Here is a 14,592-nt window from a genome sequence, read left to right as displayed (position 1 = left end):
CCATACTATACTTTACTCTACCATACTCTATTCTACTCTACCCTATTCTACTCTACCCTATTCTACCATACTCTACTCTACCATACTATACTTTACTCTACCATACTCTATTCTACTCTACCCTATTCTACATACTCTATTCTACTCTACCCTACTCTACCCTATTCTACTCTACCCTACTCTATTCTACCCTACTCTACCCTATTCTACTCTACCCTATTCTACTCTACCCTACTCTACCCTATTCTACCCTATTATACTCCACCCTACTCTATTCTATTCTACCCTACATTACTCTATTCTACTCTACTCTACCCTATTCTACTCTATCCTACTCTATTCTACACCACCCTACTTTACTCTACTCTACCCTATTCTAATCTACCCTACTTTACTCTATTCTACACTACCCTATTCTACTCTACCCTATTATACTATACTCTATTCTACTCTACCATACTCTACTCTATTATACTATACTCTACCACACTCTACCATATTCTATCCTACCCCATTCTCTCTACCATACTCTACTCTATTACTACCCCCTATTACTACCCTCTATTACTACCCCCTATTACTACCCCCTATTACTACCCCCTATTACTACCCTCTATTACTACCCTCTATTACTACCCTCTATTACTACCCCCTATTACTACCCTCTATTACTACCCCCTATTACTACCCTCTATTACTACCCCCTATTACTACCCTCTATTAATACCCTCTATTACTACCCCCTATTACTACCCTCTATTACTACCCCCTATTACTACCCCTATTACTACCCCCTATTACTACCCTCTATTAATACCCCCTATTACTACCCCCTATTACTACCCCCTATTACTACCCCCTATTACTACCCCCTATTACTACCCCCTATTACTACCCCCTATTACTACCCCCTATTACTACCCCCTATTACTACCCTCTATTACTACCCCCTATTACTACCCTCTATTACTACCCTCTATTACTACCCTCTATTACTACCCTCTATTACTACCCCCTATTACTACCCCCTATTACTACCCCCTATTACTACCCCCTATTACTACCCCCTATTACTACCCTCTATTACTACCCTCTATTACAACCCCCTATTACTACCCCCTATTACTACCCTCTATTACTACCCCCTATTACTACCCCCTATTACTACCCCCTATTACTACCCTCTATTACAACCCCCTATTACTACCCTCTATTACTACCCCATATTACTACCCTCTATTACTACCCCCTATTACTACCCCCTATTACTACCCTCTATTACTACCCTCTATTACTACCCCCTATTACTACCCCCTATTACTACCCTCTATTACTACCCCCTATTACTACCCCCTATTACTACCCCCTATTACTACCCCCTATTACTACCCTCTATTACTACCCTCTATTACTACCCCCTATTTCTACCCCCTATTAATACCCTCTATTACTACCCCCTCTTACTACCCTCTATTACTACCCCCTATTACTACCCTCTATTACTACCCCCTATTTCTACCCCCTATTACTACCCTCTGTTACTACCCCCTATTAATACCCTCTATTACTACCCCCTATTACTACCCTCTATTAATACCCTCTATTACTACCCTCTATTACTACCCTCTATTACTACCCTCTATTACTACCCTCTATTACTACCCCCTATTACTACCCTCTATTACTACCCTCTATTACTACCCTCTATTAATACCCTCTATTACTACCCCCTATTACTACCCCCTAATACTACCCTCTATTAATACCCTCTATTACTACCCCCTATTACTACCCTCTGTTACTCCCTGGTCAGGCCTGGGGACTACAGGCTTTACTACGGCTCTACTGTAGGGTTACAGAAACAATGTTGGGGTTCCATACACAACAAACTGTTGTGGTATTGTGGCTCATACCAATGGACAACAAACTATTGTGGCTCATACCAATGGGCAATGGACAACCAGCACGCAATGGTAAATGAAGCTGTTGACATAGTTCAGAGAGAATTCAGTAATGTATGTCTGATATGATGAGCAGTTTGTCTGATTATGATGTCAACTGTGTTTAACTCTTGGTGTGGTGTGTTGCTTGCGTGTGTTCAGGTGCAGACTCACCTGGAGAACCCTACAGACTACCACATTCGCCAGTCCCAGAGACAACAGGTGAAGGAGTACCTCTCCACCACCTACGCCACCAAGCAGGTACCTCACAGTCTGCCTCTTTCTCTCTGTCTCGATCTGTCTTGGTCTCTCTCTCCCTCCATCTCTTTCTTCAACACACTCTCTCTCTCTCCTCTCTGTGCAGACAGTACATGCAGTAACAGGGGTGGTCCAACCATCCCCTCCCCCCACTCTGGCTCCCCCGGGGACCTCTTCCTCGGCCCCCCCTCCTCTCCACTCCCCCCGGCTCCGTACAGAGCAGCTCATCACAGGAAACAGCGCCCCTAACAGCCCCATGGCAATGCTCAACATCGGCTCCAGCCACGAGAACGAGGTACACGAGGTACTTACACACACACTTGCACACATACAATCCATACACACCCTCACACTCACACACAGCAAATAGACACACTCACACACAGCAAATACACACACTCGCACACAGCAAATACACACACTCACACACAGCAAATACACACACTCGCACACAGCAAATACACACACTCACACACAGCAAATACACTCACTCACACACAGCAAATACACACAGGGATCTCCAATGATTCTGGAGGGCTACTGGGTTGGAGACTTCAGGAATGCATACAGTTCATGAACACACAGATACAAACGACTTATGCACACAATCACAACACAGATATACTCTCTCACACTCAACACAAACACACATGTTTGCACACACTGTTGTACTAAAGCTCATGTCTAGACAAACATAAAAGCCGTCTCAGCTGTGATAATCTGTGAGAAAGTGATGTTCTGTAATTCACTGTATTTCTGAGGGGGCTGACCTGACCTCAACAAGACATAAATCATGGACACATTCCCTTGGTCCATAAAGCCTAGAACGTGTGGGATTGAACATATAACCCTGCAATATCTCCTATACAACTTGATTACCAGGCTGTATAAAGAGAGGATTTAGGGATTACATTATATTCTATTCACAGTTTATGAAGGCATCATTATGACAGCATTGCACCTTATTGTGATGGATTGCAACCTACTATCGTGTGTGTGTGTGTGTGTGTGTGTGTGTGTGTGTGTGTGTGTGTGTGTGTGTGTGTGTGTGTGTGTGTGTGTGTGTGTGTGTGTGTGTGTGTGTGTGTGTGTGCACCCGAAGGTCACTGTGTTAGCTAACTGAGGCTAACTAGCTCTGATTATCATTGCACTTTAAATGCTCCATTATGGCCTCGCTAAAGTAATTACAGCTTAACGCATGACAGGGGGATAACACACACTGTAACGCCCTTTGAACCCCACAGACTTTGGTCCACACACACACACACACTGGCGTAGCAACACATATAACTTAACTCTACCAGCATCTTCTACAGACCTGAGCAGACCAGCAACTGTAGAGGTCAGAAGTGCATCATTCAACTACAACGGACCAACAACAGAACAGTTAGTTAACCTCAACTAGCCTCCGCCTCAAGTCAGTTAACAGAACAGTTAGTTAACCTCAACTAGCCTCAGCCTCAAGTCCGTTAACAGAACAGTTAGTTAACCTCAACTAGCATTCCGTATGTTGCACTCCAGCCAAGGTGCATACTGTGCATTGAAGAAGCTTACTGTACAAGGTGCATACTGTGCATTGAAGAAACTTACTGTACAAGGTGCATACTGTGCATTGAAGAAGCTTACTGTACAAGGTGCATACTGTGCATCGAAGAAGCTTACTGTACAAGGTGCATACTGTGCATTGAAGAAGCTTACTGCACAAGACGCATACTGTGCATTGAAGAAGCTTACTGTACAAGGTGCATACTGTGCATTGAAGAAACTTACTGTACAAGGTGCATACTGTGCATTGAAGAAGCTTACTGTACAAGGTGCATACTGTGCATTGAAGAAACTTACTGTACAAGGTGCATACTGTGCATTGAAGAAGCTTACTGTACAAGGTGCATACTGTGCATTGAAGAAACTTACTGTACAAGGTGCATACTGTGCATTGAAGAAACTTACTGTACAAGGTGCAAACTGTGCATTGAAGAAGCTTACTGTACAAGGTGCATACTGTGCATTGAAGAAACTTACTGTACAAGGTGCATACTGTGCATTGAAGAAGCTTACTGTACAAGGTGCATACTGTGCATTAAAGAAGCTTTCGGTACAAGGTGCATACTGTGCATTAAAGAAGCTTTTGGTACAAGGTGCAAGAGATGGTCAATAAAAGTTAATGATAACTTTTCACGTAATTCATTTTAACAACCTTTTTCCAGAGAGCTGGCTCACACTTCAGTGTTAATGCATTGCATATTATATAGGGAACTTCATTCACCACCAGTGTGTAGCACATCTGCAAGAAACGTCTGGCATGATAATGAAGTTGATATACTCAGTTTGCACAACATGGCTGCCTTGGTCTGTCTGTATATGATTTGGCATCACTGATCTTAGTGTACTTGAATGTATAACTATTTAAACAGTTTTCCCCTCCTTGTTCTTGGCACAGATGGATGAGGTCATCGATGACATCATCAGCATGCAGTCGAGCTATGATGACATCCAGCAGTACATTGACCCTGTTCAGATGTCCAACACAGTAAGTATTACACCAGGTGGGTTGGGTGGGTTAGGTGGGTTGGGTAGGTTATGTGGATGTGTGTTGAGATGAATAGATTCGACTAATATACTGAAGAAAAATATAAACGCAACATGCAACCATTTCAACGATTTTAGTTACAGTTCATATAAGGAAATCAGTCCATTGAAATGAATAAATTAGGCCTTAATCTATGGATTTCACATGACTGGTCAGGTGTGCAGCCATGGGTGTGCCAGGGAGGGCATAGGCCCACCCACTTGGCAGCCAGGCCCTACCAATCAGAATGAGTTATTCCCCACAAAAGGGCTTTATTAGAGACATAAATACTCCTTAATTTCATCAGCTGTCCGGGGCGCTGGTCTCAGACGATCCCACAGGTGAAGAAACCAGAAGTGGAGGTCCTGGGCTACCATGGTTACACGGGATCTGCGGTTGTGAGGCCGTTTAGACGTACCGCCAAATTCCCTAAAATGACGTTGGAGAATGCTTTTGGTAGAGAAATGAACATGACATTTTCTGGCAACAGCTCTGGTGGACATTCCTGCAGTCAGCATGTCAACTGCACACTCTCTCAAAACTTAAGACATCAATGGCATTGTGTTGTGTGACAAAACTGTACATTTTAGAGTGACCTTTTATTGTCCCCAGTACAAGTGTGTAATGATCATGCAGTTTAATAAGCTTCTTTTTTGTGTCTTTTTTGTTGTGATTTTTACCCCCTTTTCCGTGGTGTCCAATTGTTAGAAACTACTATCTTGTCTCATCGCTACAACTCCCGTACGGGCTCAGGAGAGACGAAGGTCGAAAGCCATGTGTCCTCGGAAACACAACCCAACCATGCCGCACTGCTTCTTAACACAGCGCGCATCCAACCCGGAAGCCAGCCGCACCAATGTGTCGGAGGAAACACTGTGCACCTGGCGACCTTGGTTAGCGCGCACTGCACCTGGCCCGCCACAGGAGTCGCTGGTGCGCGATGAGACAAGGATATCCCTGCCGGACGACGCTAGGCCGATTGTAGGTCGCCCCACTGACCTCCCGGTCGCGGCTGGCTGCGACAGAGCCTGGGCGCGAACCCAGAGTCTCTGGTGGCGCAGCGCATTAGATCACTGCGCCACCCGGGAGGCCCTTAATCAGCTTCTTAATATGCCACACCTGTCAGGTAGATGGATTCTCTTGGTAAAGGAGAACTGCTCACTAACAGGGATGTTTTATTTCAGCTCATGGGACAAACTTTACATGCTGCGTTTATATTTTTGTTCAGTATAGTTTATGATCAGTCTTCCAGTGGGCTATTTTAGGTTTGTTCCCTCTCTGCCCTTTACGTACTCTTCTTGACGTTCCTCTACCCATTTCTCACCACTTCCTGCCTCTCCCGTGTCCTTTCTCACCCCTCGCTCACCCCTCTCTGTCCCTATCTACCTCTCTCACCCCTCTCTGTCCCTATCTACCTCTCTCACCCCTCTCTCACCCCTCTCTGTCCCTATCTACCTCTCTCACCCCTCTCTCACCCCTCTCTGTCCCTATATACCTCTCCCACCCCTCTCTGTCCCTATCTACCTCTCTCACCCCTCTCTGTCCCTATCGACCTCTCTCACCCCTCTCTCACCCATCTCTGTCCCTATCAACCTCTCTCACCCCTCTCTCACCCCTCTCTGTCCCTATCTACCTCTCTCACCCCTCTCTGTCCCTATCTACCTCTCTCACCCCTCTCTCACCCCTCTCTGTCCCTATCTACCTCTCTCACCCCTGTCCTACCCCTCTCTGTTCTATTTTGGTCCCAGTCCACCCCTCCCTATGTGAGTTAATGGGGTGATTATGCCGACTCTTCAGTACTAAGGCTGTGACTGGGCTCTGAGGGAGAAAGAGACTCGTTGTTCCGTCTATCAGAATCCCTCCATCTTAAGCTACAGACTCTTCTGTATGTTTGTGTCCTATCTGAGAACTACTGTTGTTGTCATTGCTGTTGCATTTAGCTTCCCAAACATCAAAATGGCCGATATTTGATGTTGGTGGGGGGGCAGTGGGCCTGTGGTTTTTTGTTCCTCAGAGTTTAATGAATAACTGCTGATCTATATTGGCTTCAATTAGCTGTCTGGTGCTGCTGCCTTCCCACCCCAGGGGAACCCTTCAGTTGTTTTAAAGGACTCTAAGTATTTAATTGATTTTAAATGATTGACGTGAAGTGCTGCAGTTTTAAAAGAGAGAGGAAGAAGGGCATTCCTAGCCCTAAAAAAGTCTGTGGTCTGAGAGCGTCTTTCTTCGAGCAGAAGCACAGAGCTCTGTGTTTTAAAGGAATGGCTCCGAATGAACAATTAAACCACCGCTAGTTAGAGTACAACTTGTTTACAAGGCATTTGGAAAAGGAGGAAGAGGGAAGGAGAGGTGGAGGAGGAGGGGAATGAGGGATGTGGGGAAAACAGGCTGAAAGTCCAGTTAGGGGAAAGTTCATTGTGTAGAAGAGAGGTAGAAGAGAGAGGGATTTGGTGAGATTGGTTAGTCTCTGAGGAGGGCTGGAGCGAGTCAGTGAGTCAGTGTGAGAGAGTAAGAGGGAGAGTGCACGGACCCAGAGAAGGAAGAAAGGATGAAGGAGATGAATAAGACGTATGCCATCGTGGAGGTGATAGATGGGGAACAGATCCAACTGGTAAGAGGTCTGCGCTCTGGTTTGTGTGTGTGTCTGTGTGTGTGCGTGCATTTGTGTGTGTGGTTGGGAAATATGTATATATGTGTATTTGTTCACCCAGCTTGGTCAGTAGTGAGGCAGGAGAGTTAGGAGAGTTATGCCCCCCTCCCTCATGACCCCTCTCTGGATTGGCTGGGGCTGGGGCAGGGCGGGTCATCTCTAACTCCCAGCCTCAAGTCTCTGATTAGGGGATGAGTCTAGTCCTCAGGCCGCTGGGACTGGTGCTGCAGGCTGGAGGCTGGAAGGAAGCAGCACTTTGATATGGGAGCGGTTGAGCTGAGCTCTATCGCTGTGGGCAAGCTTCCAGTGAGGGACACGCTCGGCCATTAGAGAGAGAACTGCATGGGACATTAACTGTCTGGCATGACAGCGTAAAGGTCACTGCTGGCTTCTCCCCTGTCTCCCTGCTCTATCCCGGGTGGGTGGGTGGGTGTGTGGAATAGAAGGGCATTCGCTGGGTTTATCTCTTGGTGTTCTTGGCTCTTGATCACTCAGTGTTGTATTGGGTGTGTGTGATTACATAATATTCAATATCATAGTCATTGATTAGATTTAGCTGTTTGGCAATTGATTGCCCCTCCAGGAGCTAAACTGAGCGGTGTGATTTGCATGCTGGGACAGTGGTATTAAGTGTCTCTGTGCATAGATTCAGCCCTCTGTATGGAGTATTGATGGTGAGGGAGATTCAGCCATCTGTATGGAGTATTGATGGTGAGGGAGATTCAGCCCTCTGTATGGAGTATTGATGGTGAGGGAGATTCAGCCCTCTGTATGGAGTATTGATGGTGAGGGAGATTCAGCCCTCTGTATGGAGTATTAATGGTGAGGGAGATTCAGCCCTCTGTATGGAGTATTGATGGTGAGGGAGATTCAGCCCTCTGTATGGAGTATTAATGGTGAGGGAGATTCAGCCCTCTGTATGGAGTATTGATGGTGAGGGAGATTCAGCCCTCTGTATGGAGTATTGATGGTGAGGGAGATTCAGCCCTCTGTATGGAGTATTGATGGTGAGGGAGATTCAGCCCTCTGTATGGAGTATTGATGGTGAGGGAGATTCAGCCCTCTGTATGGAGTATTAATGGTGAGGGAGATTCAGCCCTCTGTATGGAGTATTGATGGTGAGGGAGATTCAGCCCTCTGTATGGAGTATTAATGGTGAGGGAGATTCAGCCCTCTGTATGGAGTATTGATGGTGAGGGAGATTCAGCCCTCTGTATGGAGTATTGATGGTGAGGGAGATTCAGCCCTCTGTATGGAGTATTAATGGTGAGGGAGATTCAGCCCTCTGTATGGAGTATTGATGGTGAGGGAGATTCAGCCCTCTGTATGGAGTATTGATGGTGAGGGAGATTCAGCCCTCTGTATGGAGTATTGATGGTGAGGGAGATTCAGCCCTCTGTATGGAGTATTGATGGTGAGGGAGATTCAGCCCTCTGTATGGAGTATTGATGGTGAGGGAGATCAGGTATTCCCATCGCATTGCTACAAATTTGCACCAGATGTGCAGCAAATCAGCGAAAAAATATGTGCTTGTTTTTTTTGTTCGGTTGACTTAATATGCAGACCTCTAAACAGTTATGCTGTTCTCTCAGTCTCTGTCAAGGTCCCTGTGCTCTGCTGAGACGTTTAGAATGAGATCCCTCAGGACTAATGTTAGTTACCTTACAAATCTTCTCTCTGCTTTTGGAGGTTCTTTCCTCGTTAACTTTCCTTAAACACTGAGTTTTCCCCTTAATGAATGAATTTCATCTGCTAATCTGTGAGCAGGATTATCATGGTAAACTCCCTGGAATCTGTGGAATCTGGGAGTTTAAGGAAAGCTTGGGAACGCCACTGAGAGAATACCAGGCATGACTGACCTGCGAGAGTGAGAGTTTGTTTAAAATGGACGGTATCGGGTCATGCTGATTGTGTGTAGGATGGGAGACAGTCACAGAGAGGGGAGAGGAAGGGACAAGGAGAGGAGAGGGTTACACCTAACTCTTAACTTCATGTCCCAGATTTAAAAATAAAGGAGAGGAAGACCCTACTGAGGATGCCATTTCCTTTTGATCAGTGTACTGTAGATCTGTTTGCTTGATGAGTGACCAGAGGTCTTGGTCCACAGCGGTCTGTTTTGAACCTGTGGTTTAACTGTGTGAGTGAGACCTGGCAGCTCGTCAGTCGTCTCAGTGATAAGGGATCTACCTGTTATCCGTCAAGCCTCATTAGTATTGCAAAGGAGATCTTCAGCCACATCCTCTTGTGTGAAATTCAAAGTGTTGCTTTATTATTGGAAGATTCATCATCAAATCCCTCATTTTTTTTATTTTTTTTATTTCACCTTTATTTAACCAGGTAGGCTAGTTGAGAACACCTTTATTTAACCAGGTAGGCTAGTTGAGAACACCTTTATTTAACCAGGTAGGCTAGTTGAGAACACCTTTATTTAACCAGGTAGGCTAGTTGAGAACACCTTTATTTAACCAGGTAGGCTAGTTGAGAACACCTTTATTTAACCAGGTAGGCTAGTTGAGAACAAGTTCTCATTTGCAACTGCGACCTGGCCAAGATAAAGCATAGCAGTGTGAGCATACAACAAAGAGTTACACATGGAGTAAACAATTAACAAGTCAATAACACAGTAGAAAACAAAGGGGGGGTCTATATACAATGTGTGCAAAAGGCATGAGGAGGTAGGCAAATAATTACAATTTTGCAGATTAACACTGGAGTGATAAAAGATCAGATGGTCATGTACAGGTAGAGATATTGGTGTGCAGAAGAGCAGAAAAGTAAATATATAAAAACAGTATGGGGATGAGGTAGGTGAAAAGGGTGGGCTATTTACCAATAGACTATGTACAGCTGCAGCGATCGGTTAGCTGCTCAGATAGCTGATGTTTGAAGTTGGTGAGGGAGATAAAAGTCTCCAACTTCAGCGATTTTTGCAATTCGTTCCAGTCACAGGCAGCAGAGTACTGGAACGAAAGGCGGCCAAATGAGGTGTTGGCTTTAGGGATGATCAGTGAGATACACCTGCTGGAGCGCGTGCTACGGATGGGTGTTGCCATCGTGACCAGTGAGCTGAGATAAGGCGGAGCTTTACCTAGCATAGACTTGTAGATGACCTGGAGCCAGTGGGTCTGGCGACGAATATGTAGCGAGGGCCAGCCGACTAGAGCATACAAGTCGCAGTGGTGGGTGGTATAAGGTGCTTTAGTGACAAAACGGATGGCACTGTGATCAGGGTGCTTGACTAGTAGTAGCCCATAGAGCCTGCTACGTAACAGCTAAACAACCTCTACACAACCTCTACAGAGGAGGCGGCTAGTCTTCCAAACAGAGGCTGGGTTAGAGATATGGTCAGAGAATAAAGCTATAGAGATAAGAAGAGAGATGGACCGATAGTCAATAAATGTGTGTCTGTCAGGGCAGAGGCAGTTAGAGGCAGTAGTTTCCAGGTGTGATATTGGCCTGTTATCTTCTGCTATCTGCTCTTTACAGCCACTAAACATGTAACACACTGTGTGTTTATTAAGTTCCCTCAGGCTCAGAGGACTAACCAGGGTTACGCACAATATGATGCCATACAACTCCCAGGAGATACTGACTTCACCATTCTGTCTTTGATTGGCCTGGGAAACAGATGTTTATGTTGCCAAAGCAAGTGAAATGGATAATAAACAACAGTGAAATAAACAATCAAAAATCAACAGCAAACATTACACTCCAGTTCCAAAGGAATAGAGACATTTCAAATGTCATGTTATGTCTGTATACAGTGTTGTAACAATGTGCAAATAGGTCAAGCACATGTTATGTCTGTATACAGTGTTGTAACAATGTGCAAATAGGTCAAGCACATGTTATGTCTGTATACAGTGTTGTAACAATGTGCAAATAGGTCAAGCACATGTTATGTCTGTATACAGTGTTGTAACAATGTGCAAATAGGTCAAGCACATGTTATGTCTGTATACAGTGTTGTAACAATGTGCAAATAGGTCAAGCACATGTTATGTCTGTATACAGTGTTGTAACAATGTGCAAATACTTAAAGCACAAAATGGAAAATAAATCAACATAAATATGGGTTGTATTTACAATGGTGTTTGTTCTTCACTGGTTGCCATTTTCTTGTGGCAACAGGTCACAAATATTGCTGCTGTGATGGTATTTCACCCAATAGATATGGGAGTTTATTCAAATTGGATTTGTGTTCTTTGTGGGTCTGTGTAATCTGAGGGAAATATGTCACTCTCAGTCTCACTCTCTCTGTCTCTCTCTTTCTCAATCAGTTAATTGAGGGTGATCTCAGGAAACAGTGTTTATGGAATAAAAATGTGTTCCTAGGTTGTGTTTCGTGCATGGTTTCCTGAATTTGGTTGTGTATCAGGCTATCAAACAACCGCAAGGGCTTAACGTGGGCTCTAAACTGCCCTGAAAATAGAGTGCCTTGTAGGAATAGTTTATTTAACTATCATTTCCCCATCTGAAGGATGTGTGTCACGTTCTGACCTTTATTTCCTTTGTTTGTCTTTATTTAATATGGTCAGGGCGTGAGTTGGGGTGGGCTGTCTGTCTTTATTTAATATGGTCAGGGCGTGAGTTGGGGTGGTCTGTCTGTCTTTATTTAATATGGTCAGGGCGTGAGTTGGGGTGGGCTGTCTGTCTTTATTTAATATGGTCAGGGCGTGAGTTGGGGTGGTCTGTCTGTCTGTCTTTATTTAATATGGTCAGGGCGTGAGTTGGGGTGGGCTGTCTGTTTGTCTTTATTTAATATGGTCAGGGCGTGAGTTGGGGTGGGCTGTCTGTCTTTATTTAATATGGTCAGGGCGTGAGTTGGGGTGGGCTGTCTGTCTGTCTTTATTTAATATGGTCAGGGCGTGAGTTGGGGTGGGCTGTCTGTTTGTCTTTATTTAATATGGTCAGGGCGTGAGTTGGGGTGGGCTGTCTGTCTTTATTTAATATGGTCAGGGCGTGAGTTGGGGTGGGCTGTCTGTCTGTCTTTATTTAATATGGTCAGGGCGTGAGTTGGGGTGGGCTGTCTGTCTGTCTTTATTTAATATGGTCAGGGCGTGAGTTGGGGTGGGCTGTCTGTCTGTCTTTATTTAATATGGTCAGGGCGTGAGTTGGGGTGGGCTGTCTGTCTGTCTTTATTTAATATGGTCAGGGCGTGAGTTGGGGTGGGCTGTCTGTCTGTCTTTATTTAATATGGTCAGGGCGTGAGTTGGGGTGGGCTGTCTGTTTGTCTTTATTTAATATGGTCAGGGCGTGAGTTGGGGTGGGCTGTCTGTTTGTCTTTATTTAATATGGTCAGGGGCGTGAGTTGGGGTGGGCTGTCTGTTTGTCTTTATTTAATATGGTCAGGGCGTGAGTTGGGGTGGGCTGTCTGTTTGTCTTTATTTAATATGGTCAGGGCGTGAGTTGGGGTGGGCTGTCTGTCTTTATTTAATATGGTCAGGGCGTGAGTTGGGGTGGGCTGTCTGTCTTTATTTAATATGGTCAGGGCGTGAGTTGGGGTGGGCTGTCTGTCTGTCTTTATTTAATATGGTCAGGGCGTGAGTTGGGGTGGGCTGTCTGTCTGTCTTTATTTAATATGGTCAGGGCGTGAGTTGGGGTGGGCTGTCTGTCTGTCTTTATTTAATATGGTCAGGGCGTGAGTTGGGGTGGGCTGTCTGTCTGTCTTTATTTAATATGGTCAGGGCGTGAGTTGGGGTGGTCTGTTTGTCTTTATTTAATATGGTCAGGGCGTGAGTTGGGGTGGGCTGTTTGTCTTTATTTAATATGGTCAGGGCGTGAGTTGGGGTGGGCTGTCTGTTTGTCTTTATTTAATATGGTCAGGGCGTGAGTTGGGGTGGGCTGTTTGTCTTTATTTAATATGGTCAGGGCGTGAGTTGGGGTGGGCTGTCTGTCTTTATTTAATATGGTCAGGGCGTGAGTTGGGGTGGTCTGTTTGTCTTTATTTAATATGGTCAGGGCGTGAGTTGGGGTGGGCTGTCTGTTTGTTTTTCTATGTTTGGTTTCTGTTTCGGCCTAGTATGGTTCTCAATCAGAGGCAGGTGTCGTTAGTTCTCTGATTGAGAATCATACTTAGGTAGCCTGGGTTTCACTGTTGGCTTGTGCTACTGTTTCGGTTGTTGTAGATTTTTGTTTTTGTTTGAGTGTTCATTTTGTCCTTATTAAAATATCGTCATGAACACTTACCCCTCTGCATCTTGGTCCGATCCTTACTCCTCTTCAGACGAAGAGGAGATCTGCCATTACAATGTGCTTGGTGTCGTTGTTGGAACCCATTCTTCATTGAACTTGATAGGAGAGTAAGTGACCAGTCATTTGTAAGAGATTAAGTGAAGATACTTCATCTGAAGGATTAGCATGCATAACCCCTGTTTAAACCTTCAGTCTCTTCTTTCTCATGGATTCTAATCTCACAAAGAGAGTGACCCGAATGACCAATCCTCTGTGTTATTGATATTTTTGAGTGAATGTAGGTTATGCGATGCTCATTCTGATGTGTGTCCCCTCCTCAGCTCCCTCTGTCCAGCAGTCACCTGGACGTGTACACGGGTCCTGGGATGACCGGTCAATCCATTTCCATGACCAGCAACTCCTGCCCTGCCAACCTGGCCATCAAACGAGAGCTGACGGGTAGGACCAATCACAGCAGCAGGCACAGCCATGGCAACCAATCAGAGACAAGCTTAGACACACAGTAACCACACAGCTCTCAGAGAAATAGCAACCAATCAGAGATAGACCTGCAGGCCAAAATGGTTTCCTACCAGTTTTCCCACCTGGTTTCCGAGGTCTCAATCAGATGCTGAGTAAACCAGGATATAAGAGGAGGCTGGTGGAAGGAGCTATAGGAGGACAGACTCATTGTAATGGCTGGAATGGAATGAATGGAACGGTATCAAACACATGGAAACCACATGTTTTACTCCATGCCATTATAATAGGCCCGTCCTTTTACAGCTCCTCCCACCAGCCTCCTCTGCAGGGTCTATTTTTCTCAAAACGACCGGTTCATTGAACGTCATTTCTACTGTGATGGAATTCAATTAATAATTTAAGCAATGTAGTTCCTCATTGACAGTTATTGTGAGGGCCAGCCTGTGAGTTACATCAATCAGCTCAGGTTTCCTTTCGGAATGTTTCTCAGGACATACCGTCTCGTAGGGACGTACATA

General features: G+C 45.1%; 1 protein-coding gene across 8 annotated transcripts in view; it reads left to right on the top strand.

Annotated features, from left to right (window-relative positions):
• LOC109882087 (transcription factor EB-like) overlaps window positions 1-14,592 on the top strand; it is an 88,802-nt gene that overhangs the window by 64,094 nt on the left and 10,116 nt on the right. For 6 of the 8 annotated variants that reach the window (XM_031817222.1, XM_031817224.1, XM_031817089.1 and 3 more), the window contains 4 exons: window positions 2,103-2,201; window positions 2,305-2,502; window positions 4,639-4,728; window positions 13,933-14,050. In XM_031817222.1, coding sequence (XP_031673082.1) covers window positions 2,103-2,201; window positions 2,305-2,502; window positions 4,639-4,728; window positions 13,933-14,050 — 505 coding nt within the window. The remainder of the gene's footprint in view (window positions 1-2,102; window positions 2,202-2,304; window positions 2,503-4,638; window positions 4,729-13,932; window positions 14,051-14,592) is intronic. The other 2 variants (XM_031817230.1, XM_031817095.1) reach the window with 1 other exon arrangement.

The sequence above is a fragment of the Oncorhynchus kisutch genome, linkage group LG1 (assembly GCF_002021735.2).
Source record: "Oncorhynchus kisutch isolate 150728-3 linkage group LG1, Okis_V2, whole genome shotgun sequence".
NCBI lineage: Eukaryota > Metazoa > Chordata > Actinopteri > Salmoniformes > Salmonidae > Oncorhynchus > Oncorhynchus kisutch.
This window is presented reverse-complemented; position numbering and strand designations above follow the sequence as displayed.